This window comes from Hemicordylus capensis, chromosome 6 (assembly GCF_027244095.1).
Source record: "Hemicordylus capensis ecotype Gifberg chromosome 6, rHemCap1.1.pri, whole genome shotgun sequence".
Taxonomy (NCBI): Eukaryota; Metazoa; Chordata; class Lepidosauria; order Squamata; family Cordylidae; genus Hemicordylus; species Hemicordylus capensis.
This window is the reverse complement of record NC_069662.1, coordinates 38,740,616-38,768,315: the sequence shown is the minus strand read 5'-3', so window position 1 is coordinate 38,768,315 and position 27,700 is coordinate 38,740,616. Positions and strand designations below refer to the sequence as shown.

The 27,700-nt window shown below is 44.6% G+C and overlaps 1 protein-coding gene across 2 annotated transcripts; it reads right to left on the bottom strand.

Annotated features, from left to right (window-relative positions):
- Positions 1-10,548: 10,548 nt before the first annotated feature.
- On the bottom strand, positions 10,549-26,525 carry DLX3 (distal-less homeobox 3). Of its 2 annotated transcripts, XM_053263489.1 has the most exons (3): positions 26,027-26,525; positions 23,043-23,233; positions 10,549-11,773 (listed from the first exon to the last, which is right to left on the bottom strand). In XM_053263489.1, exons 1-3 carry the CDS (start codon positions 26,355-26,357, stop codon positions 11,426-11,428), a joined length of 870 nt encoding a protein of 289 aa, XP_053119464.1. In that variant the 5' UTR covers positions 26,358-26,525; the 3' UTR covers positions 10,549-11,425. The 2 variants fall into 2 exon arrangements, 1 of the variants encoding a protein (XP_053119464.1); XR_008310122.1 differs by lacking the exons at positions 23,043-23,233; positions 26,027-26,525 and adding an exon at positions 12,160-12,885 and having other exon boundaries at positions 11,641-11,773.
- Between the last annotated feature and the right edge of the window lie 1,175 nt (positions 26,526-27,700).

The following is a 27,700-nucleotide window of genomic DNA, read 5'->3' as shown; positions in this document are numbered from 1 at the left end:
GCCTTTCATGTGATGTTCTCGCTTTGTCCATCCCACTGGTGTGAGGCAAATGACAGCAAGTTAAAATAAAACTAGAACAAGTGTATAAATATTCAAGAGACCTGAAGTTACCCAGTTCCATTTTCTGCCCCCAAGGAGGACCCTCCACATCCTGGTGCTTCCCAACCCTGCTTAACTCTAACCCCCCCACTTCCCAATCAACCAATCAGATGGCAGATGGTCTGTGTTCCAGAAGGCGTGGATCATGCAAGTGAGCCAAACTGCAAACTATGGAGGAAAGGGCATTAAGTATGCTGACAGAAACATACAGTGAAATCAGATGAGCAATATTTAAAAGGATGGAGGGAGAAAGGAAGAGTCTGCTAGACAGCCATTTAGTTTCCTTATGCTGTTGAAGACGGTTTCTACACAGAATCTGCTTCACTTGCATTTCAGGTCAAATGCGGTTTACTTTAATTAGCTTGACAAGTTCAGCTTCCCGGTGAGCACATCATGCTAACTGAAGCTGAAGTTTGACTTTTTCTACACAACGCGCAGCATAAGCCCAATATGTGAAATCACAGCAGAAGTGGCATGAAGCTAATGAACTTCATATTTTCAGCATGCAGCATATGCATAAGTGAGTTAATGAAAGTCACTGCAGAACATCCAGGGTCTCTAGTGTTCAACATATATTTGGAGCCAAAGTACAAAATGTGAGTCAGAATTTTTTTAAAACAACAACTTTACATTTTATTAGACTCTAGATCTTAACTGTGCTTTAAAAATGAAATAATATTTCTTAAGACATTTCTGGTGTTTCATTAACTCCTCGAGTGCTTTATTTTATTTTATTTTATTTTATTTTATTTTATTTTATTTGTACACTACCCCAGACTTCCATCTCTGGGCAGTTTACAGCAACATATAACAAATAAAAACAGAAATTAAATCCTTTTAGAATCACAAGTCTAGTTAAAAAGCTTGGGTGAATACATGTGTATTTAGAAACTTTCTATAAGTTTATGTCCTCTTATGACCATGCAAGGCAAGATGACTTTTTCTCCAGGCTGTTTAATAGTTAAACAAGCTTCACTTTGTGGGCATTGATGCCTAGAAGCATGCTTAAATGAACATTGATGACTGGTGGCTGCTACCTACTAAACACACCACTCCTGCTTGACTGGGGGTTGGGATAAACATTGTGCAGTTTGAATTCAGACAGTGGGCAGCTACACACCACCAGCTAGCCCACCCTAGTCTGCTTCCTGAGCCGTCTGCCTAACATTCTGCCGACCTTCAGCCAACATTCTCCACCCACCCACTTGGAACCAAGATATGAAGTTGGGTGAAGAAAGTCTGTAGAATGTTGGGCAGTGGATGGTTTGGGAACTTAAATTGGATGCATTCGCACAACACGCCCGCCAAGAGGGCGCACTCTCGGTTCCCAACATTTTCCCAGGCAACAGACTCACATGGCCAGCAGTCATGTGAATCGGCCCAATGAAGGAGGAAGAAGCCTGAATTTTGCAGTTGCTATCAAGGAGAAGCCTTGGAAGGCTCCAAGGACATACTGTTTGCTTTGGGGGAACGGATCCAGCAAACATTGTGTTTCTGGATGCTTGCTTGCTTCCCTTCAGTCAGTGTGTATATTTTAAAAAAGCAGCAACTTATCTAGTGGCGTAGTGACACTAGTGGTGGCCTGTGGCTAGATTTTTCAGCCCGCAGCCCCACTACCGGGGGTCGCTCACCTCTGCGATCCCCGCTCAGCTGTTCACCCACTGCTGCCATCTGGGCTGGCTTGCCTCTCTTTGTTGGCTACCATGTGACCTAATGATGTCACTGCCCCGATGTGAGACCATGCTAGCAAGAACAGGAGCCGGGACAGGGGTGTGATTGGACCATGACGCGTGGCCAGCAAAGGGAAGCAAGCCGGTGGTGATGGGGGTGGTAGCTGATTGGCTGGGTGGGGGCTGCAGAGGGAGCTCCATCAGCACCAGGAGTTGCATGGTGGCTCTCTGCCTGGCCCCACCTGGCAGCCCATGTGCTCTGCACACAAATGTGGATCTCAATCTACCATAGCTCTCCGTCTGGTACTCTTCCCCTCACAAAGAAACCCAATCTGTAAAAGTCTCCTTGGAGTAGCCAACTGTTCGAGTAAATGAGGAGTTGTGAAACATAGACAATTGGAATCTTAAAGCTGATTCAGACGAGTAGAAAAAAGTCCTGAATGTTTCTGGCATGACCTCAGCCTTAGGCGATGACTCAGGGCCAAGCAACATGGGATGTTAAAAGTGTCATTCGCCCAGACGGGCTTAATATTCCTTTAGTCAATAGGAGTTGCAGCAGGGCCTGATCCAGATTGGGATTGTAGTACAGGGCAGGGGGCCCTTAAAACTCTGCCCTCCTGCTGCTCCAGGGCACAGCACCTCCCCCCAGTATGGCTATTATTCACCCCAGGGTATCACACACTTCAGTGGGAGCTTTCCCAAGTAAGTAATTATGGGGGGATCCAGATCAGGAGGATTTAAGCCTCCTCCCTTCCTGCCATAGCCTCTTTCTGAATCAAAGCCTTCTGGGCTAAGAAAAACTGAGCTCATACCAGAGCTAATGATGCATTTAATGTTTCTGTAGTTTGGCTCTCAGAAGTCCTTCACTGTAATTTGGTGGGGATCAATGCACAGATCTCTGGGAGGGAGGAAGGCCTTGATATGCGATTCCGAACCCAAGACCAGACCTGTTGGGGTGGTGGTGGTGGTGGTGCTGGTTTGAACCCCCTTCTCTATTAACCTATCTACTGTCCAGGGCTCTTGTTTCCCTGTAAGTTCCCCCTTGCCGGAAGTGACATACCTAGAAGTCCTGCAATAGCTTTGAAGTATGGAGCTGGACCACTGCTTCTGTAAGACTGTTAAGCACTCAGCTGAGCTTGGTTGGCCAACAGGCCTGCATTAGGATTTAAAGGCTTAGTTGAGTGTTGCTTCCAGGTGGAACAACATCTGTTCAACCTTGTCGCTGTCCCAGGTCCTGAAGACCCTGTTAATGCTCTTTGCTGCATGATAACTCTGACCTAGTTACTGTCACCCTCCAGCCTGCTACTTACAGCCCATCTTCTCTCAGGTCTGAATGCTGCACTACATAAAACAAGCAACCAATGTTGCATAGTGGTTAGAGTGTTGGACAGGACCAGGGAGACCCAGGTTCAAATCCCTGCTTAGCCATGCAGCTCACTGCGTGACTGGACCACGCAATGTCTCTCAACTTCACCTACCACATAGGATTGTTATGAGGGTAAAATGGTGGAGCTTGGACTGTCTGTGCTGCTCTGAGTTCTTTGGAGGGAAGGTAGGGTAGAAATGTAATAATTAATTTAAAATGTACTCGAGGAGCAGGCTAGCTGGGACAGCACAATTCTCTCAGATGTTCGTGTTAATTTAGATTTGCAGTGTGAACATCTTGGAAGTACTATCTTGCAGACCTCTGTCTGTTCATCAGCTTCTTGTTATTGCAAATCTGTAAAGGGACCCTGATTGTTGGAGAGGCTCTCCATAATTTCAAGACAATATCTTACTCTTGCAAAGTCCTTTACTTCAGGGGTCCTCAAACTTGGGTCTCCAGATGTTGGCCTACAATGCCCATCATCCCTAGCCACAATGGCCAAGGCCATTGTGGCTGGGGATGATGGGCATTGTAGGCCAGCAACATCTGGGGATCCAAGTTTGAAAACCCCTGCTTTACTTCAACCAGGTTTTCCTGTACTTCTGGGTATACCTGCCATCATGACTGGTAGCAGCTAGGGACCATATTGGCACCCTTTTAGCTAGCAAGGAAAAATCTTCTGCTGCTGCTTTCACTCTTGTCTTTTCTAGGGATTGTTAGGAGTTTTGCAATGTTTCAGAGCTTAGCTCTTTCATGGAACAGACACCCTTTATTATCTAAAGGCTATTTAACTGATACTCCAAGTTCTTCTCAAGACCGTACTTCTCTTTCTTTCTTTCTTTCTTTCTTTCTTTCTTTCTTTCTTTCTTTCACATATTTTTATACCGACCAAAATGTACATCTCTGGGTGGTTTCCAACAAAAAACATTAATTAAAACAGATAAATGACAACAGAGAATTAAAACATTGGTTAAAATGAATGCCAACAAAAAGCTAAAGCATTACAACAATTTAAAACCTTAAAACAATATTTTAAAACAATTTAAAACTATTAAAACGGTATTTAATTAAAAGCCTGGGTGAACAAATGTGTCTTTAAAGATTTTTTTAAAATTGTCAGTGATGGGGAGGCTCTTATTTCAGCAGGGAGCGCATTCCAAAGCCTCAGGGCAGCAGCTGAGAAGGCCGGTCCCAGAGTAGCCACCACATGAGCTGGTGGCAACTGCAGATGGACCTCTCCTGATGATCTCAATAGGCAGACCTATTCATGATGAAGAAGGTTCATGACGAAGAAGGTAAGGTAAAGTGTGCCGTCAAGTCGATTTCGACTTCTGGTGCCCACAGAGCCCTGTGGTTTTCTTTGGTATAATACAGAAGGGATTGACCATTGTCTCCTCCCGCATAGTATGAGATGATGCCTTTCAGCATGTTCCTGTATCGCTGCTGCCTGATATAGTAGCAGTGGGGTTTGAACTGGCAACCTTCTGCTTGTTAGTCAAGCATTTCCCCGCTGCGCCACTTAAGGTGGTTCTATGATGAAGAAGACATTCTCTTAAATACCCAGGGCCCAAGCATTAAGAAGCTTTCTTCTGCTGAGTCAGGCGGCAGGCCATTGGTCCATTTGGGTAGTATTGTTGATACCGACTGGCAGTGCCTCTTGAAGGTTTCAATCCGGGAGCTTTCCCAGCCCTACCTGAAAATACCAGGGATTGTACCTGGGATTTTCTTCATGCAAAGCAAATGCTCCACCACTGAATTAAGGCCCTTCCCCTTAATTGTGGGGTCTCCAAGTTTCAAGGCAGTACACTTCAGATGGCTAGATGCTGGTGACCATCAACCAGAGCAGAGGTGAGAAGACTTAAAGCTTCCAAGAGCTATTTCCCCCCCCTGCCAGAGCTTTGGGAACAACCATCATGAAACAGGAGCTTGGGTAGGAGGTGTCAGTCACAAAATGGCAGCTTGGGGGTGCTGAAGCCAGTCATAAAAATGTCAAATCATGGCTTTTTACCCAGGCTTTTATATGGTTGTCTCCACTGCTGCTTCTTGTATTTTGTACTGTTTTTATGCTTGTGTTTTAATATATTATTATTATTTTAAATCAGATTTGTTAATTGTAAACCACCCTGAGCCATTTCGGAAGGGCGGTATAAAAATCAAATAAATAAATAAATAAATAAATAATAAAAAAGATATTTTAATGTGTCTTTTTTATTGTGAGCCGCCTTGAGATTTTCTTATTGAAAGGCGGAGTATAAATTTAACAATAAATAAATAAAATAAAAATGGCAGCTTGTACAAAAATTTACATTGGCAGAATAAAGGATTTTAGCATAAAAACCACTGAATTCCAGGAGAATTTTGCTGCAGGACAGTAGAGAAACAAGACAGGCTGCTTAGTGGGGGAAGAAAGAAGTAAGAAACTAGCATGAGGGGAAGTAAAAGCAAGCAACCCTAAACACCCAAAGATTAAAAATGGCACGGCCATGCCACCACTCAGCCAGCCAATCAGATTTGTTGTATGGGCGGGAAGAGAAAGAGAAGTAAGTAAGCCCAAAGCGCCCATAGAGCAACTTCAGATAATCCCAGGTTCTACCATTAGTTTCGGAACTCCTTAATGTCCACTCCTGAACCAGAGGATGCTCTCTCCATCTTGCCGGCTTTTGAGCTGCCAGGAGGCATTTGACTAGTTGGAGAAGGAGCAGTGGAGTAAAATACACCCAACAAGGCAACTTCTTCATCTTTATGTTTGTCCTCTTCAGCTCTTATGTTATTTATGGGAAATCATTTGTTCGTGTGTTTTTACATTTCTATCTTGCTCTTTTCCAACAGAGCCCAGAGACCCATGCTTATGTTTATCCTTACGACATCCCTGTGAGGTAGTTTAGGCCGAGAGATAAGTGCCTGCGGCAGTGAGTTTCATGGCAGAAGGGGAATTTGGATTCGGGTCTCCCCGAATACTAAACCAGTACACCACATTGGCTCTGGTCATCTGAGCTCCACCGCCCACCCTACTTCAAAGGGCTCTGTCCTTGGTTACCCGACTCCCATTTCAAGGCTTCTTCCAGCTGTTGGCGCACCTTGCTTTACTGTGTGGGCGCCGGTGTGGGTGGATACAGGGCTCCCTGTCCTCAAAAGTCTCTCACACCCATCACAAATAGTCCCTGCTCTGTGGGTGGAGTTGTTAGCTCTTGGAATTGCACTTAGCCACAAATGGTAGCAATGGCTTCTGTCTGCCAGAGGGTGGGCAACGTTTGGTGCAAGAGAAAGAAGAGAGAACTTTAAGAAGACAAATATATCCAGATTACATTTCTGTTGCATATCTGCCTGGGGCAATAATCTTGTATCCCGCCCCCCACCCACCCAAGCTCCTTGAAGGGTGAAATAAAAATGCAACAAACAAACTTGGGGGGAATGTCAAAGGAGGTAGTTAGACGATGCTCATCCCTCACTCCACTCGGGAAAATGTGATGCTGAAAGCAAAGTCCATTAAATAAGGCCAGGTAGGCACCGGTCTATTCAGTTCACATTCCTCAATGTCTGTTGGTGGCTGCTTCCCCTGTACAGCGGGCTGTTGTGGCAGCTGCCGCTTCTCCTCTGCACCCGCTTCTCCTCCCATCCCCGTCGCTAATCCGCAGCTCTCTCGCGAGAACTGCCACCCATGGAATTAGTGATGGGTATGTTTAAGAGAATTAAATATATAGAAGATATGCTCTGTCCTATCATCTCTATCATCTAGGAGGACCACTTTGACGCACATAGCTATTTGAGTTCGCTCTGAAGACTTGCATCACCAAAGTGGCATGGACACACTGAGCTCAGCCCTCGTTTCAACCAGAATGTAGACAGAGCCGTGGGGCCTACATGTGCCAGAGCAATCACATGACTACCTCTCTGTGCATCTGAATGATAGCCATCATCCATCTGCAGAAATAGCAGTGAGAATCAGCCTTGAAGTCTCATATTGTAATTTTGTTAAGAGTGGAATGCTACATTTGAATGGTACAGAGGAGGGGAGCTGGTCTTGTGGTAGCGAGCATGAACTGTACCCTTTGCTAAGTAGGGTCTGCCCTGGTTTGTATTTGGGTGCATAACTACATGGGAACACTGTAAGATATTCCCCTTAGGGGATCAGGCCATAGCTCCGTAGAAGATCCCAGTTTCAAACCCTGGGCAGGCTTGGCAGGATCTCCAGGTGGGGCTGGGAGAGACTACTTTCTGAAACCTTGGAGAGCTGCTGCCAGTCAGCGTAGACAATACTGAGCTAGATAGACCAGTGGTCTGACTCGGTATAAGGCAGCTTCCTTTGTTCCTGTGAAATACGAATACAGTGAATACGAATACAACAAATGTTTATATACCACTTTTCAAAAAAAAAAAAAAAAGTCCCCAAAGTGGTTTACATAGATCTAAATAAATAAATAAGATGGGCTCACAATCTAAAAAAGAAACACAAAATAGACACCACCAATAGCCACTGGAGGGATGCTGTGCTGGGGACGGATAGGGCCAGTTACTCTCCCCCTGCTAAATAAAGAGAATCACGACTTTAAATGTGCCTAGCAGGGGACTAATATCTTCTTGCAGCTCATCTCTTGCAAAGCTTAGTGGTTTAATTCAGTGTAAATACATGCTTAGAATGAGAAAAGCGGAATTCTGCTGAAATTGTTGACATTATCCATGAGTTGCCCTATGTCCATGAAAATGTTTGCAGCCCCAGAATGTTAAAATCCACAGGGTTTGAAGTGCAGAATTTGTAGCAAAAATAAAACAAAACGCAGCAAAATAATTAAATAAAGTCTTATCCTGTGAGATTCAACATATTTTATTAACATTATACAGGAAGTTTCTGTTTACTACCAAAGCGGAAAGGAAGCTGGAGCAAAGCAAGGATTAAAAAAAAAAAAAGATGAAGAAAGACACTTTTAAAATTTGAAATAAGCTTTATACAAATCTGCCATATGTACACCCCCCTCAACCCTCTCTCCTTATTTATCATACAAGGCAACATAAATAGCAACCTTGACACTGTACAACACAAGATAATGCTTATTAAAATTGCAGCTCATTTTAAAAAAACACACACACGCATTGTTTATTTAAAAAAATATCCAAGGTGGATTTTTGTTTGTTTTTTCTTTAAAAAATAAGCTTTCCTCTTCGACAATAGCTTAAAAATGACACGAGAAGAGCAACACTTAGCAATTTTCACTTTCTTTGTCAAAAAATAACTTAAATTATTCCCCAAGTATTTTAAATAGTTTCCTAAACTTTTAAATAAATGTATCTCCCCATCCACCCCCTAAAAACCCTAAATAATAAAGGTCAAATTCTCAAGTGATATAAATTCTCATCAGCTACCCAACAAATCAAAACATCTGGGTTGCAATTCTGATGTAGTCCGGAAGCATCTCTTCTTGGAAGCTGGAATAAGTACTGATTCTGACCCTGAAGATTTAGCATTTTTTCTGTATTGAAATTTCTGTTTTTATATTTGGCCCAAAGAAAAACTGGTGTCGTAATCTGGTGTAAACCTGGAGTAAGCCATGGTGATGATATCAGGGTTTTTCTTCCACCCGTCAGCTCCACTACCCAGCACTTAGCTGATAAAAACTAAGGGATACAAACGTTTGCCCTCCTAATCCTGTGTAAATTAAACATACCTGTCATATAACTTTTGAGTAACTTTGGTCCAAAACAGAGCAGTGATGTAGTTGCAAATTCAGAAGTGCAGGCACTTTCCATGACAGCCCCCATGGCCATGCCTACCCCAAGAGTCAGAGAAGCCGAGGAGCTCTCTGTCCAGGCGCGTGCCCCCTCCACTACACCCCCGAAACAGAGGTGCCTCTGATGGAGGGTGTTATAAAGGAAACCAGACTCTTTCATTTCCCCCTTGGTATTTGGATTCCTCTCTCACACCAGTTTTTATGGGGATGGGGCTGTAGCTCCATGGTAGAGCATCTGCTTTGCATGCCAAAAGTCCCAGGTTCAATCCCTGGCCTCTCCAGACAGGACCAGGAAAAATTCCTGCCTGAAGCCCTGGAGAGCCACTGCCAGTCAGAGTGGGCAATGTTGAGCTAGATGGACCAATGGCTTGACTCAGTAGATGGAGGCTTCCTATGTACGCTAACCTGAGAGTTACCAGAGCCAAATCTCGCCCCTATTAAAGTTTGACCGGTGTTGCTGAGATTAGAATTGTTTATTTACTTCCGTTATGGAGACTTTTAGCTTCAAATCTGTGCAAACAGCAGCTCTGAGGCAAGCGGCCATTTTGGAGGAGCAATTTTCATCAGGAAAAGGGCTCATGGGCGGGGGGGGGTTAACTTCCTCCCATTCCACAGTCTCAATCCCCCACCCCCCCGAACACCCCCAATAGCTGCATTTGGCAATAAAACAAGATGTGAAGTATCCTAAGTGCAGCTGAGTCAGACCATGGGTCCATTTAGCTCTGCACTGTGAGCAGCGGCCCTCCAAGGGTTCAGGCAGGGAGGGAAACTGGGGGCCTTCTGCATGCAAAGCAGATGCTGTGTCACTGAGCTACAGCCCCATTTAGTGTGACCTTCAAGGACTGGTTCTAAGACCTCCTATCCAGCCTTTCTAATCTCCCGTATAAACTGGAGAGCTTCTGGTGTAAGCCTGAAATAGCCACTGCAACCAAGATATAGGAAGATGCTGAAAGGCATCTGTCCGGTGAGGCCGGCTGTCCTGACCTCCGAGGATGGAGTGGTGAGGAGAGGGCCCATGGCGACAGGGACGGGTGGCAGCCAGGGAGAGGCAGGGGACTCCGCTCCAGTGGAGGAGGAGCTGAGCCCTGATAAGACCGAAGGGGAGGCATACGAGGATAACATCAGCAGCATGCCTCCCCAAGGGAGGGGGCCTGAGCCTTCTTCTCCTGAAGAAGGAGAAGGGGAAGAGGTGTTGGCAACAGCTGTAAGGGGTAATCAATTCTAGGTAATAAAGAGGTGCATTGGCCCCGTACTTGGGGGTGGGCGATGCATAGCCTGTGAGGAGGCATATAAGGAGCTGGCCAGGGATGAGAAGGAGGCTGGTGGAGAGTGTCAGCCCCCTCCCCCAGCCAGAGAGGCGCAGACACAAAGAACAAGCAGCCTGGGACAGAGGAGGCACAGGGTGACACTCAATCCCCTCCCTGACTCTGCTCTGAGGCCGGTCCCAATAAGCCTAGCCAGGCTGGGTAGAGGAGACAGGGATGTGTAGCCAGACAGCATCATCTCATACTGCACGGGAGGAGGCAATGGTAAACCCCTCCTGTATCCTACCAAAGACAACCACATGGCTCTGTGGGTGCCAGGACTCAAAATCGACTTGACGGCACACTTCACCTTTACTAAGATCTGGACTGGTCTTTTCTATGGTGCTCTGACCTTTCCCTGTTCAATGTAACCACAAGGTCACCAGTTCTCCAATAGCTTTATGTTAATATACAGTTCTGTATTACATATAATCTAAGAATTGACTTTAATCCTAAATCCATACAATATAGAGTTTTTAAAAACATTGTTGACAGTGTATGTCTGCTGCCCCCCACTATTTCTTAAAATGGTCTTTTCCATTTCTAACTAGATAGTCATTGCAAGAGGGCATGTAGGATTAGAGAGAGATAGATGTCTGGGGTTGATCCCTGTTCCCTGACTGCACGAATGAGTAACGAGACAAATCCAGTTCCTACCATGGAAGACATTAATTGGTTTTTGAAGTTCTGCCAGTCCTTTCAAAGTAGTCTTCAGGAAGATGCTTCTCTAAACCACTTTGCTTGGGAAGTTAACAGCAAAATAGAATAATTAAAAAAAAGTAAGACAAGAAAAATAAAACCAGTTGTATACTTTCTTCTTGGAAACCTGGAGTTGTGCAGTGTGATTCTTAGAGCTTCCTTAGCCAAGTAAGGGATTTTCCCAATCACGTGTGTTCTGCACATAGCCGATAGTGATGATGGGGGAAAAGCTGCCCACAGATAAACCACACAGGAAGTTGAGATTCGTAATATAGTCTGGGTGAAACCAATTTGGTTGACATACAACATGGATCACAAGCTCTCTTCCCCCCTTCCTCCTGTCTTTCACTTTCTCCCCTATTTTTAGGTGATCTCCCAAAATGTCTTAACCCTGTTGCAGTTCAGTTGTTCCTGAGATGGGATGGAATGTGTACATGTCCTATGAAACACATCAAAGCATTTTGACTTGTTGCTGTCTCTCTGTTTCTCCCTCTCTGTCTCCCTCCCTCTCTCCCTCATTCCATTTTTCCTGCTCCACTGGTTTCGTGGTGGAGGCAAAGGAGGTTAATATACCGCTCCAGGATTGGGAGGAGGCCCCGGAGATGGGTGATGCATAGAGCCAGAAGTGGGCGGAGGTCCCTGTTGTTGTAAGTGAGACCCGCTCAGGTTCTGATGGTGGTACCAAGAATTATGGTCCTCCAAGTAGCTTGGTGGAGAGTTATAGGAAAGCGGCTGGGGGAGTTGACTCCTGTTGGCTGGGTTGTTGTGGGTGTTACTGTCCCAGAGTGTGGGAGACGGCGGAGAATTGCAAGCCATGGAGTCACTGTTGTTGGGGCTGTGTTCCAGGGGCACCTCTCCATTTTTGTACAACTTCTTGAACTTGGACCTTCGGTTCTGGAACCAGATTTTCACCTAAAAGAAAAAGAGGAAGGAACTGAAAATGTGGTTTTATGGTTCTGGGTAGGGATGTGTATTCTGTGTGCCACAGATACTCTGAGGGGAGTGTCTGGGCATTAAGAACAGGGTCTGGGGTAGACAGAGCAACCCATGCCTTTTCCCACCAAAGAAGGTGCCTCAACCATTGGCACCTGACGTTCCCCTGTCATCAAGGAGAGTTGTTATTGCTCCTTCTCAGAAGAGTGGTCAGATTGGAATCACCTCATTTATCTCCTTGGGCATCCCAAAGAAGGGATACCGCAACCAAGATAATGTGCTGTTGCATCAAATACCCGTTAAAAATCGGGGCCACCATCCAACACCCCCCCCACACACACACCCCAACCCCGAAAAACACACACAATTTAAATGTTCACAAGGGGCTTCGTTACCACTCTTTCCCTAATGGCAGCTCTTTCTGCTTCATCGCAGGCTGCTGCTGAAGCTTTCTTGAATTTTAAGGAAGGCTTTTTGAGTTACATAAGAGGCTGCCATCAAAACAAAAGGACACTGGAAGCTTCACTGCATGTGCTTAGCAGGGTAGATGGCTTGGAAGGGAATGGCTCACAGTGGCAGTTCTAGAACTTGGAAAGGTTCTAGAATGTAGATGGCTCGGAAGGACTCACAGTGGCAGCACGCAAGGCCACAAATGGGGGCCTGTTGTAGTTTCTAAGACCCTCCAGAGAACATATTCTAGAGGTCCAGGAAAGTGTATGGGATCCTGTGTGACTGGCACCTCAGAGCCTTCTAAAGTAAATGCATGATGGCCATAGAGCCAGAGATCCATTTGTGCCTTAAGCTGCCATGGCTACAGCCTTGGAATCTAGTGTCAGTGCCCAGCCTCCGCCTTGGAGCATGGGGAGAAATAATATCAGTGCCTGAGCACGTGTGGAGTGTCTTTCCTGGATCGGCACAGCAAACTTCCACATATTTGCGGGTAGAATTTCCAGATCAGATAACGTTGACGCTTCTTTTTAAAACAATCAACCACTCCAAAGAGAAAATAGTCCCCCTTTCTGTGATTGACAGAGGTGCCCTGGGAAGAGGTAGACAGAATTGCCCTCCTCACTAAACAGTTCAGCAGGGTTGCACACACCCCTTTAAAAAATAAAACATGCACAACTGTTTCCTCTCTGTATTAGGCCATCTTCTTGTTGTTGTTAACCAGGCCTCACTGTTCTTTCTCCTTAAGGCCTGGTGGTGCAACAGAATGAGGTGGTAGGATTCCAAAATGGATGAACCAACTGTATCTCTGTAGGTAGGGGGTCATATTTTTAATTATTTTTCCCCCATGTGAAAAACTCCTTGCCAACAGAAAACGGACACTATAGAGAATGAGTTGGATTAAAACCTCTCTCCTTGATGCACAATTTTTACTTGCAGGTTCTAGTTTTACATGGAAGAGCATTCAAAATCGGTCCCCCTACCTATTGTCTGAAATGGCACGGTCTCCTCTACCACTTCAGCATTCTTACCACCTCATTCTGCTGCATATGTGGGCAGCATGGATGAAAAGGGAGGAGGTGTGCTGCACCTATTCTCCCCCACCCCCCGGCTCTGGTCATGCAGCTGCTAAAGGCATAGGAATCTGCTACTCGGAGAAAAAGCAGTTATCATAATACCTAACTTTGTTTCTTAAAGGCCCATGAATTTCCCCCTCACTCTCAATGTGGTATAGTGGATCGTTTCAGACTAGGCTCTTCTCAGCCTTGGAACCTCAGTTCAGCTACATTTCCCATTCTCTCCAGCTCTGGGGACGGTGGGAGTTGTAGTCCAACAGTATCTGGGGACCCAAGTTTGAGGACTTGACTAACCCTCAAGGACTGGTCCGGAGTCTCAAAAAATCAGCATCACTCTCCAAGTGACTAATGGAAGCCATCCTGGAGAGTTTAATGACTTGATATAGTGAAAAATATTGGGGGGGAAACACCTCCATGAAGAGATTTCTTCAGTCAGAGTTGGCAGCCCTAAATGGGAAGACCTGGGTTCAGATCTCCATTCAAATATTTTGAAGCTTATGAGTCACTGAGGTCGTTCAAACAATCAAAAATTGTATTCTACCCTGGTTTGAGAGGTGCGTGCACTCCCAGTTTTTGGTTGTGTGGAAACAATTGGGCAGTTTTTCCTCCTGCCTTGCTTCAACATCATCACTTCTACCCAGGTTTTCCTTTTACCTTGCTTCCATATAACCAAACATTGGAAGCACACACAGCTTCCAAACCTGAGTAGAAAACAGTTATTGATTGTGTGAATGACCTCATTCACTAGGCTCATTTGCATGATGAGAAATAAGGTAGGACAAGCATCCTACCTAAGTTCAGGAGCTGTGTGCACTCTCGTTTCCTAATCATATGTGAAGGGAAAACAAGGTAGATTGATAGGTAGATTGTCAACAAGGTAGATTGTCTGAGTGACTCATGCTGAGTAGGAAGGTTCCTTCTGTACCACTTGTTTAATGAAGTAGGAGGGAAAGCCCTCCTACCCAGCGCAGGAGCCTTGCAGACAATCACTTCCCCCCCCCCACACACTGTTTTTTACAAGCACACAATCAAAAATTGGGAGCATGCACAGCTTCTGAATTTGGGAGTAGGACATTTGTCCTACCCTATGAAAGGTGGTGTGAGCTAGCCTACTGTACCTGTTTAACTAACCTAAAAAATATTGCAAGAATAAAAATGAGGAGGACACTTTATATGCTATGCTGTCTCCTTGGTGTAACAAATATGTATGTACGTGCATGCATGCATGCATTTCTTGGAACCCAGACTGAACAGGCTTTTCAAAAGCATCACCTAGAGGGTTGCCTTTTTGCTGAACGAAGCAGAGCACTGTGGTCTTGTTTCAAGGCGTTTTTGTGACAAGTTTGCTCAGATCTTTTACAAGCCTTCTTGTGACTGCCAGCGCATCAGGGATGGGACGATGGAGATGAAACTGGGGGTTGGGCCAGGAGCATGGAATGACTGCTTTGAAATCTTGCAGGCTTATGACTCCTCCGACTGTGTCCCATTTTGGAGAAAGGGCACAGGAGGAACAAAAGAAAGTGGGTGGTGGGTGGAGAGGCAAAAACAAGGGAGCAAAGACAGGCGAGAGAAGAGAGAGAGAGAGAGATTCCCTATAGTCAGAGCAAGGAAGAGGGTGGGGGTTATGAACAGATGGAACCTTTCATGTTTAATTGTGGAATAGACACATTTTTTTTTTGGTCAGGGGTGGGAGGTCTCTCCCCAACCAGGCACTGGTTGGGGAGAGACCTGCTGTGGTAAAGCTGACAACTGGCTACTATGAACAGAGTCATTTTCCAGTCTTCGCAATTGTAGCTGTAACTATTGGTTAACTGCTAATTAATTAAATATTGAAATGACGGATTGCGAAGTCACCAAAGACTGAACAAACTATATGAAGTCAGCCAAAGTTCGTCAAAGTTCTCACAGTGTTTGCATTAGTGTTCCACCAAGGGAATTAATATGAATTTATATTGATGTTTACTGATATGTGTGTGTGCATTGATATATCTATCTTTACAACCCTTCACTAATTAATCAATGTGCTCATTTTTTAAAAAAAGAGTCTATTTAGTTTAATGCTGCTAAAGGCCAAAGGGTATGATCCAGAGTAAAAGCTAAGCAAGGACTCTATTGTGGAGCAATTCCCAAATTTATTGCAATTTAAACGACCAAACGACACACTCTCTCTCTCTCTCTCTCTCTCTCTCCAAACGTATAAGTAGCATCCTCCAAACAAAGCGATCAGTTCAATTTCAGTTTCTGAATCCAAAGAGATATATCTGAAATCCTTCAAGATTAAAGAAACAGCTCCCCCTCATGTCCAAAGAAAAAGCAAATTTAGGGGTTTTTATTTTTAAAAAATCTGCTTTTGGAAGAGGTCCCACTGAACAGAGTGAGTTTAGAAAGGATGAGACTCCTATGGTATATGATAGCTTATGTTAAGGCAAGTTCTTTATTTCTGAGCATCTCAGTTTTGGAAAGCTGCTTAAAAACAACCAACACTCACTATCTTAGCTTCCAGCCTATCTAGAAAGAGACTGGATCCTACACGTGAACATGAATCAGTGTCCTAAGATAGTCCAATGGGAGGTACCAATTCAGACCAATTTTGTCTTGTTTAGTTTCTGAAGTCTAACTCTTCCCAAGTAGAAACCTAGAACAGGAGGGAGAGGGCTATGCTAAACCTTGGTCTCTGATGTGATAGTTTTCTTTTTTCTTTTCTTTTCAGTGTAAGGAACATTCAAACATCTGAATATTCCTTACATTAAATGAACATTAATGAGCAAGAGGAACATTAATGTAAGGAACATTCAAACATGAAATAGTTCCATCCATTCAAGAATCTGACACTTCATTTCACTGCACATGTAAACCTGGACAGACATTTCACACCTTCCTATGACAAACACCTCCCAGCTTTATAAATGGCTCAGAAACTCCCAGCCCATAAATCCATAGGACAGCTAGAGAAAACCAAAACATTGGAGATTGGTCAAGGATCATCGACTTTCAGTTACAGAGTGCATTTGGTTGTGTGTGGTGTGTTCTGTTTTGTTCTGTAGGACAGGGGTTCCCAACCTTGGATCCTCGGAGATGTTGTTGGACTACAACTCCCATCACCCCCAGCATCCAGCCATTGTTGCTGGGGATGATGGGGGTTGTAGTCCAATAACCTCTGAGGACCCAAGATTGAGAACCCCTGCTGGGGCTATGTAATGAGGTGAAATGTTAGATGGAGGGGTAAGAGGCCAAAAGCCCATCTATTCCATGCCTCTGTCATGGAGCAGGCACTACAGCCAGCGTGGTGTAGTGGTTAGAGTGCTGGACTAGGACTGGGGAGACCTGAGTTCAAATCCCCATTCAGCCATGAGACTTGCTGGGTGACTCTGGGCCAGTCACTTCTCTCTCAGCCTAACCTACTTAACAGGGTTGTTGTGTGAGGAGAAACTTAAGTATGTAGTACACCGCTCTGGGCTCCTTGGAGGAAGAGCGAGATATAAAAAATGATTTAAAAACAACAACAACATATGATGACTTAGCCCCACCTCCACATTCACCTATACAGGCTATATGAGCATCGAATACATATACACTGATACTTTGGAGAGCAAAGAACCTCAGATGACTCAGGCAAGTGAACCAAGCACTGTACTGCAGAGGAGGGCAAAAAATGCCTCGGGGGGGGGGGGTCACTAGCCAATCAGGCCTGGGGGAAAATTCCAGCCTTGATGATCATATGGCTGTCAGCATTAGCATGAGCAAAGCTCATCCTGTATAGCAAAAAGCTGCAGGTGACTCAAGCAAGTGAGCCAAGCATCAGCCTGTAGGGGAAGGCAAAAATACTCCTGGGTGACTGGCCAATCTGACCCCAGGGAACATTCCTTTCTGACCATCATCCAGCTGCCTTGAGCAAAACCCATCCACCAAATCATCCCGAGAACATTTTGCTGGGTGCAATTTTCAGTGTTCTCAGTCAGGTGACCACTACCATGCTACATTACTGCAGCCCTCTTAGCCTATCAGAATCCGGAAGCACGCCAGCTTGCTACTTTATTTAGATCAAAGCAATTAAGAACGCAGGCTTGTTAAAAAAAGAAGAAGAAAGCCTGGTGGTTGTTGTCACTGTGTACTTGGCCAGCTTTTCATTCCTAGCCGCTTCAACACTGCCTTATTGACCTGCTTAAGAGGGAAGGCCTGTGGGAGGAGAGGAAGGCAAGCAGACCTTGATCTAGATCAAGATCTAGAGCATTTGGGTGGAATCAGAACCACATTCAAAATTCAGAAGTAGTTCTAAATACTGTAGTTTAGAAGTAACGTGTTCTAAATTCTGCTAGCTGAAAGAGGTGGACATTTAAATCTTATTTTCTCCCAATTCAATTTTTTCCAATCACATTTCCAAATACAGATGCTGTTCAATTTAAACTGTTTTTTAAAAGGTCTAACACAGAGGTTCTCAAGCTTGGTTTCCCAGATGTTGTTGGACTACAATACCCATCATCCCCATAGTGGCTAAAGGCCATTGTGGCTGGGGGTGTTGGGAACTGTAGTCTAACAACATCTGGAGCCCCCAGTTTGAGAACTTTTGGTGTAAAATATTTTATTTAGCAAGCTAATTCTGATATGATTGCCTTAATATTTTGATTAAAAATTTCAAGCTTAAAATAAAAATAATATAAAATAAACCTGAATGTTAAATGGGTGAAAAATTTCATTGCAGTTCTGCCCAGAACCTAAATTTGAAGCATGCGATTCTCATCCATAGCAACTATCCGCCTGTGCATTTTCGTGAAAAAAGTCATTCACACAAGTGGTTTTACATGGCAAACTCTCTGAGTCTTGACTTTTGCCAGGCCTTTTATTTGTTTGTTTGTTTAGTATATTTGTATACCATCCAAACTTTAGCATACCAGACTGATCTTGTGAATGCTTTTCATATGTGGCCAAGTCTTTCTCTTCCCTGAAAAGTCTTTGAAAAGCAGGATGTGGTGAGGTGCAATCCTCATGTGCCTAAAAACATTTAAGGGACTAAGGCCAAAAAATCCAGAAATCGCTCACTGTAAAGTCACCAGGGAAAAATTGTCAGAATTGTCTTTCCTCCCTTATAAAATGGTGAATGTTTCTTGCATGGTGAATGCAGCTGATTTCTTTATTGTTATTTTAGGAAGAGATACTGTGACTCCAGTCCACTTGGTAACCTTTTCCCCTAAGCCAGACCTGCTTAACATAGGCCCCCCCCCAGCTGTTTTTTGACTACAACTCCCACAAACCTCAGCCACAGTAGCCAATAGCCAGGGATCATGGGAGTTGTAGGCCAACATCTGCAGGAGGTCTGAGGTTGAGCAGGCCTTCCCTAAGCCTGGATATTAGTAGGGGAAGACAGTGGTTATTGAGTGGCGAAAGGAACACATTGTCCAGAAGTATGTGCTCTTTATTCTTGTTGTATTACTTCCAGGACTGATGAACCCTGATATCAAAAACTTCCAGGGCTGAGCCCTGTTTGGCAAAGGATCTGTTTCAAACCCAACTCTGTGTTTGCGCCAGACAGAGAGAGGTCAGCTCTTTGTCGCCCGGCCTTCTCCACCTAGAAACCATGGCTTTCCAGTCAGAGTTTGGTGTAAACAGCAGAAGTTGCATGACAGCTGTGATGTCCTCACGCCTCTGCCTCCCCAATTTCCCGTAGGAGTAATTGGGTCAGGTGGTTTCTGAATCTTCCATGGGGAAACTGGATGGAATTCTCCCTGTGAGGGGTTTGCTAGATCTTGCTGCCCTAGTAAAAAATTGAGTAAGATCACCCTTCAGGAGCTTTGTATAATGGTTCTGTGAGTGTGCAGTAGACACTCTGTTGGCAAAAAGGGCAGAGAAGTCCTGCATCTTCTTAAAACCTTCCCAGACTTAGTACCTCAGATACTGCTGGACTACAACTCCCATCATCCTTTGGTCATTGTTGCTGGGGGTGATGGGAGTTATAGTCCAACATTTGGGGACCCAAATTTGGGAATAGCTGGCTCAAACAAGGCAATCTCTACTCGAAAGTAATACTGGAATAACCAGCAAGACCTACTCCCAAGGAAATGTGTCCAGGATTGGAAGACGGATAGAGAATTGCGTTTAGGTAATCTTCAAGCTCTGGGGTTAACTAGACGTTGATGAAACCCAATCTTGCTGTGCTGGTTTTCAGATGGTAGTTGATTTCAAGAAAAGAAAGGCAACAGGGCTCACAGTTGATCTCTAGCTTGGAAATGCTGCCTCCTAACCCCAGATATGTGAGAGGAGTCTGTGGAAAACTAGAGGTGGATAGAAGGCACTCTGCACATGTTCAAAGGCTTCTTTTCACAGGTTTTAGGGCTGAAAGCCTCAATTAGTTGAATGGCTTTTAATCTCAGATTAGTGTGTGTAGGTTTGCATCTTTGTAGCCAACCCCCTATGCATATTGTCTTGGGAATAAAAATATTGTTGGAGGCTTACTCTCAACCATGTATAGAACAGTCGCCTTAGACAGGGGCTGCAGAACTTTGGCACTCCACTATTGTTGGACTGCAACTCCCATCATCCCTGATCATTGGCCACTGTGGCGGAGGATTATGGGAGTTGTAGTCTGACAACAGCTGGAGGGCTGAAGTTGTGCAGCCCTGCCTTAGACGGCAACAGTTAAAAGATGGCATATTGCTCCAAAGGGCAAACTGAAGAGAGCAGCATAATTAGTCCCCCCACTGTTTTCTTCTTCTTCTTCAATGCCTACAGAGAAGTTGCCTTGAGTAAAATCTATGCAATCTATCCCTGCTCAGTCTCACCTGAGGTGGTGTTTGGGCCATATTTCCCAGCTTAAGTTCTCCCCTCTGTAAAATGGGGGCTGGGCATTTTGATCATATCACACCAGTGGTTTGTTAGCTGCACTGGCTCCCAGTCCGTTTCCAGACCCAATTCAAAGTGCTGGTTTTAACCTTTAAAGCTCTAAACGGCTTGGGACCAGGTTATCTGAGAGAGCCCCTTGCCCCATATGTCCCAACTCAGACCTTAGGATCTTCTTTGGAGGCCCTGCTCCAAGTGCCCCTAACAAATGAGGTGAGGGGAGTGGCTACTAGGGAGAGGGACTTTCCGGTGGTGGCACCCCATCTATGGAATAGCCTCCCCAGTGAAGCTTGCCTGGTGTCGTCCCTTTGCCTTTCTGTTCATTCAGGCTTTTAAAAAAATTGATTTTTAAAAAGTTTAAAGAAGTTTTGCATTGTATTTTGTATTTGCTATTTCAGATAGAAAATAGATAGATAGATAGATAGATAGATAGATAGATAGATAGATAGATAGATAGATAAAAATATTGTGATGTGTTTGTTTTGTGTTCTGTGTTGTAAATCGATGTTTTTGCTGTTGTGCTGGTCAATGACCGAAATAAAATTGATTACCATTGATTACTGGTCAGTGACCGAAATAAAATCTACCTACCTACCTGTTGTGCTATTGTGAGCTGCTGAGGGAACAATTGTTATGGGGCGACGAACAAATAAAGTTTGTTATTAATAATAATAATTGGAATTAAAATGAGTCCCCTAACATGGAGATGTGTGTAGAGCAACAACAAAAATGAAGCACTCTGCACTTTGAACAATGCAACACAAACAAAATCAATAAAAACAGCTCAACTGGCAGGTTGGGCCTTGGCAAGCCATGGCAGGCAACTAGCAGCCCTTTATGCTTCATCTGGCCCACACATCAGCGATTGGGCCACCGCTTGCCTGTGTGCTCATCTGCAGACTACAAGAGTTTCCCCCCCTTCCCTCTGCCAACTTCCTCTTCACAGTTGGCTTCAGAAGGGAAAAAGGGGAAGGTGCCAAAACATACAAGTGCCATTGCTCCACCCACAGGTTTCCTGTTGATCTTCTCCTCCCCCTCTCGGAGCAGTCAGCATTCCAGTTTGGATCTTTGAACCCCGGCCAGATATGAGTAAGCTAGTGACAGCCCGTGAATAAGAGGGACAGGCTGTGAACAACTTGGCTGTTTGCCTCTGTGGTGCGTTTCAGATTGCTGGCCACTTTTCTGTGGATTACTCTATTGCTATCAAAATATTGATGGGTAGCAAGACATGCTTCCAGTTTAATCATCAGAACTTTCACTACAACAACAAAAAAACCCCATCATGGCGGGTTCCAGACGGTATCAGCAGATATCTTTTCGGGTGACATAGAAACTGATTGTCATTCATCTGGGAACTCCCTCTAACACATCCTAAGCTGCTGCTGTGTGATGCCATGGGATGAGCTGGTCTTGTGGTAGCAAGCAGGACTTGTCCCCCTAACTAAGCAGGGTCTGCCCTGGTTGCCTATGAATGGGAGACTTGATGAGTGACCCAGCGTGGTGTAGTGGTTGGAGTGCTGGACTAGGACCGGGGAGACCCGAGTTCAAATCCCCATTCAGCCATGAAACTAGCTGGGTGACTCTGGGCCAGTCACTTCTCTCTCAGCCTAACCTACTTCACAGGGTTGTTGTGAAAGAGAAACTCAAGTATGTAGTACACCGCTCTGAGCTCCTTGGAGGAAGAGCGGGATATAAATGTAATAATAATGATGATGATGATGATGATGATGAGTGAGCACTGTAAGATATTCCCCTTAAGGGATGGAGCCGCTCTGGGAAGAGCAGAAGGTTTCAAGTTCCCTCCCTGGCATCTCCAAGATAGGGCTGAGAGAGATTCCTGCCTACAACTTTGGAGGAACTGCTGCCAGTCTGTGTAGACAATACTGAGCTAGATGGACCAATGGTCTGACTCGGTATATGGCAGCTTCCTATGTTCCTAACCTGCAAGACAATACAAGGGATCAGGGAAAACTAATATAGTACTAGGTTGTAATGCATACCTCCAAAAGAATAATAATATAAATGGGTATTTTAATATTAAAAATAAAAATTCCAATAGAACAGCTTAAAACTGAGTTTTAATGTATGCTATGGAATGTGCACCAACATACTAACTGCTGAGGCGAATGTTGACAATCAGAACAGTTATCAGAGAGATGAGTGCAAGATTTGATTGGTAGGAGTCAAAACTCATGCAGGAGATAGAAATAGGAGGTGCTGGATAGGACTGAGGAAGTGAGGAGGCCAAGGAGGCTGATGGGGAGGGGGAGAAACTTCACATGGAGCCTAGAGTTAAGGGGAGCAAGGAAGAGTGTAGAACAATATCAGCCTCCCCCTCAACCCTAATTTTCACTTGTTAATTCAGAATATCTGCTCTAATCTTTGGCTCCAAGTTTCTAGTTTTTATTACTTGGCCCAGTGGCTTCCAAACTGGGAGCCTCCAGATGTTGCTGATCTACAACTCCCATCAGCCCCAGCCACAATTTATTGTGGCTGGGGAGGATGGGAGCTGTAGTTCAGCAACATCTGGAGGCTCCCAGTTTGGGAACCACTGACTTGGCCCATGGAAGATTCATTGAGTCTGTAATTGACCCAATTACTCCAACAACCTAGACAGCAAAAAAACTCCAACACCCTAGATAGGTATCATGAAATCAAAGAGAGAATGTTTTCCTTAAGATCAAGTAAAGGCATTCCGACATCTGGAATTATTTCTCTTATTGATTCAACTTGGTTGTCCCCTGCCTGATTGTGAGAGTCCTGGTGGGCTTTCCCCTCCCATCTAGGCCCACAAAATTCCTGAGATGTTTTTTGGGTTTCATGCACACTGTCGCACTCACACTCACATTTTCCTAAACAGTGCAGTACTTTCTTTTCATTTCTGAAGTTCTTACCTGAGTCTGTGTCAGTCCAAGCTGTGCAGCCAATTCTGCCCTCTCTGGCAAAGCCAGGTACTGCGCCTTCTGGAATCTCCTTTGCAACGCAGCCAGCTGGTAACTGGAGTATATTGTGCGTGGCTTTCGGATTTTTTTGGGTTTCCCATTGACCATCCGTACTTCTGGTTCTGGTTCTTCCTTCACTGAAACTGGTGAGGTGGGGTTGAGGGTGGACGAAAGAAATAAACCAGGAAAAATATCATTACAGAGAGGCAGAAATCATAGCAAGACGTTTGGTTAGCAATTGAAGAAAAGAAAAGACCGCTAAGCTCCTGCTTTTACAGGATTTGATTTTCATATCATTTAGAGGTTCACACTATATTTCAGAAGAATCCAAATTATCAGAGCCCTACTGGCTGGAGATGAGAGTGAATGAAAATCTGGTGCCAAGAATAATATTTTAAGAAGGCTTGTAGATTCGACTACTTTTACAGAGGCATCCGTCCTTTATGGCGGGTGGGTTTCCAAAATAGTTATGATCTTCTGTTGTGAAGTGATCCCTTTTTGCTCCATAGGACACCTCATCAAACACTTAAGACTGTACACCCCTCCAACTTCTGCATCACTAAGAGGCTTTCTATGACCCATGAGCTCTGTGTAGTATGGTAGACACCAATATACCCTGCCTACTCATGACCTCAGAAACCCACCTAGCAGCCTCCTATGGCCTGCTGGTTTGTTTGTTTTTTAACAATATCGAGAGTGTGCTAAGTGCTTGACATGTACCCCCATCTCATCACACACCGTTCTTGAGGCCCAATCTGGTAGGAGAATCTGGGAATTAAAAGGGGAATTGGGAACATTTCATAGGATTAACCTGATAATCACTTTCTTGGCAGGCGACGGAGTCAATTTCTGAATTGCCCAAGAATATGAAAAATGAAGGTTAAGGAAGTCTGTAGACCCAGAGGAGAAGTGGGAGAAGGAATTACAATAAAATGATTTCAGAAAATAATTCAAACTTGAAGAATCTACCTTCTGTCCCTTACAATTTATTTTCCTCTTTTTTGCTCGACGTTTTCCTTTTTCAGTTTTTCCTTTGCTTGGTTTGACTCGACTCTCTATTTTTATTTTGCTATTGTAGCGCTTTCTATACTCAGATTTCCATTCTCCATCTGCAGCAGGATTTCTCTATTTCTTTTTACTTGAAGTTTTACACTTCCAAGCTGCAGTGAAACTTCTGGGGTACATTGCTGGGTTTGGCCTAACTAAATTTGCTCAGTCTCAAACCTCCTGGCTCACCCATCCGACTCCTCCGTTCTTCCACTTCAACCTAGCTTGCCTTTTAAAAACCGTCTTCATTTCTCTGTCTCACAAGATCCCTGATGTATTTTTTATTCTTGGCAGGAAGTATTGTCCGGTTACGTGGGGACAGTCGGAACCACACAACCCCCATGTTCCCTTCCTGAAATATTTGTGGAGAGTGAGGGCGTAAATTCTAGGCCTCAAACGTCCAGCCAACATCTCTGGTCTTTCAACTTATAAAATCTACACGCTCGGCTTTGTTTGCAGATAGAAACTTTTCTCACCTTTTTTGCACCTCAGTCCTAAACCTGTTTACTTGGAAACAAGCACTATGACTCTCAACGGAGCTTTTTCACCAACACTGCCTTTACACTCCTCTGACTGTCACTTGAATAAAGCAACCCACCACCTTCTCATTGGTGTACTTTGTCTTTCATTCTTTCAGTTTTGGTTTGCTCCTTTCTCTGTTTTTTAGTCAACAAAGCCAAAGCGACTGCAGTCCTCCAACAGGAAGGAGAGTCTTGAGATTTCATGAGGGAAACAAGCAGTGAGCAGCGAGTGCGAGAAACACAGCCTTTCACAGAAAATACGTATATTAAACTTTGTTGAAACAAAACAAAGTCGCAATATCAGCTAAGATGTTTTGTCCAACAAAAATCAAGTCCTCAGAACAAAAGAAGACATTCTAGGCAGCCCCGTGATGATAAACCGGTAAGCCAAGTTGTACTTTGCAAAGAACAAACGGCAGCCCAAGCTTGTGAACCATTGCATATTATTTAATAACCTGGTACATGGAACAGACCTAGAAACTCCTGAACCTTTATCTCCCAAGTACATTGAAGAAATTGATCAGGGCGGGGGGGGGGGAGAAGGACAATTCCAAGTACTCCCCCCCACCCGCCCCCGCCATTCAAGAACTGAGCAAAGGTACTCCATCAAAAGGTGGGCTCTTAATTATTTCATTGGTGAATCCCTCCATAGGCAGGAGTGAAAAGTTGTATAACCCACAGATCTGTCACTGACGTTGATATCCATGCCAGAATCAATTCATCAACTAATTCCATATGTCTTTGATGGCAGTGCCTGAATTTGGCAAGTGGCAAGGGAATGAGGGTGATCGGTAGTATGCCTTTTACTACACTGAGGTTCTCTCTCATTTTCCATTTGTAGGGTGAGGGGGTTACATGCATGTGCTGTGTGTGTGTGTGTGTGTGCCTGTCACAGATGTGGGGTCCCAGTTTACATTCAGCAATACTGATGGATAACTTTATTGGGGGGACATTAGTTCTTCTCAAGGGTTGCACAAACATTTAATAACTGCAAGCCCATAAGGAACAGAGTGCTAGGGATTGGTGAGTAAAATATATAACCCTATCCAAGGGGTCAGAGAGAGTCAGACTGTACTCCTGGACGGATCCTCCAGAAGGTGTCTATGTCTAGTGCGTTCACGCAATGGGAAGACGTTGTCCAATTTTATCCAACTCAGTGCTACCTTTGGGCAAAGCATTAACAAAATATATTAACCCCCCACCCCATTACAATTATCCTGAAGAAGGTGGGCAAAAAGAGATTCCACATTCCAGAGAGTCCGCCTTCCTAGGCCCCAGAAAAGCATCCCTTTCACTTCTTCACCCCCTTCAAAATATACAGATTTATATGCATCGTATTTCATTGGTTGGGCATAAAAGTGTTCTTACCTGCTTCTTGACTGGACAACTGCTGCTCCCGGAAAGATCCATATTGCCTGTACGAGGTGCTGTAGGTGTAATCAGATTTAGGGGAGTATGTCCCAGCACCTCCAATCCCATTTAGATTAAACTGGGGATGGTACGCATAATGATTCATAGGCTGAGTGTAAGGCTGGCTGGGGTAATACTCGTGCTGGTTATGCGGGGTGCTGTAGTAACCCAGATCTGTGATGGACGACTCAGGGAGAGTGGGGGAGTCCTTAGTGGCCGCATGGCAACTGAGGGAACTGGAGATGTCAGTCAAGATGCTGGTGATCTTCTTGTCGAAAGATCCACTCATGATGAAAAGGTCCAACCAATGGAAGGCCCACCAGCGGAGCAATGGAACCCAAGAAAGTGTGCAAGGTGGCTTCTAGGTTGGGCAAATGTTCTCCTCCTCTGGAGTAAGCTTACTCAGGCATTGCTCCAGTAATAGCTGCTGCTGTTGTTGCTGCTGCTGCTGCTCCAGTCCTCCTCCAGGGAAAATGTGTAAGAAATCCAACCCAGCTAGCTTGCTTCAACCCTTTAATTAGGGAGCAGGGAAGGGTGGATGCAACATTCCGATTGGCTCCAGAAATATTGCCTTGAAGGCAAAACAGACTTCCCCCCTCCTTCTCTCTGTCTCTTTCTTTCTATCTCTCCCTACTTAAACACACACACACACACACACACCCAACAAAGAGCAGATGAAAAAATAAATGCGCGCACACACACACACACACACCTCCTCCTGAAAATATATAACACCCTGGAGCAGAGACTGAAGTCAGAAGCAAGGTGTCTTTAGACTGCCCCACTAGATTTAGAGGGTTGATTGGATTGCAAGGGGGGATGCTTAAACTGGGAAGGGGGGAGGGAGAGAAATGTGAATGTTTGTTGCACATCTGGTATGGGGAACTCTGTTCTTCTGTGTCAAGGTGCATTTTGCTGTTGGAACGAATAGAGGGCTGTGTGTGTGTGTGTGTGTGTGTGGCCTGCCGGAAGGGGACCTGGTCCGTTGCATCAGGCAGCTGATGGCTCTGCGGAAGGACAGAAAGGAGCTTTAAAACTCATAGGGTTGCCTCCAAAGACAAGAAGTTAATTCCCATTGATTTCAGTGGCAGTGCAACACGAAAATTGCATTATAAAGTTTGAACATCTCCCTCCCATCCAGCTAATTTTAATCGTGACTAAATCCCATTGAAAGCAATGAGACCCCGATTGGTTCTCTTTTATTGGCAGGAGAGCAACTTTATCCAATGCCAGCACAGGGTTTTTCCAGAGACTGTTGCTGATGTCTAACTTGTATTTCTGTTTAGATTGTGAGCCCTTTTGGGACAGAAAATCATCTTATTTCTTGTTCTGTGTAAACCACTTTGAGAACTTTTTGAAAAGTGGTATATACATGTTCCTCCTCCTCCTCCTCCTCATTATTGCAATTAACTGGTCCATCGGCCACCATGGAACTTCATTATAACTTTTACCTGGTCCTGAACTCTTGTGTAATTCCCTCACTTAGCCACCTTTTGTACTATTTTGGCCTATTCTTTCCATTTTACAGAAAGGAAACTGAGGCCAAAACACACCCAGAGAGTTCCTGGCTGAGGAGGGATTTGAACCCAGTTCCAGGTCTCTGTCCCCTTCATTGCAGTAGTGTGATAAGGA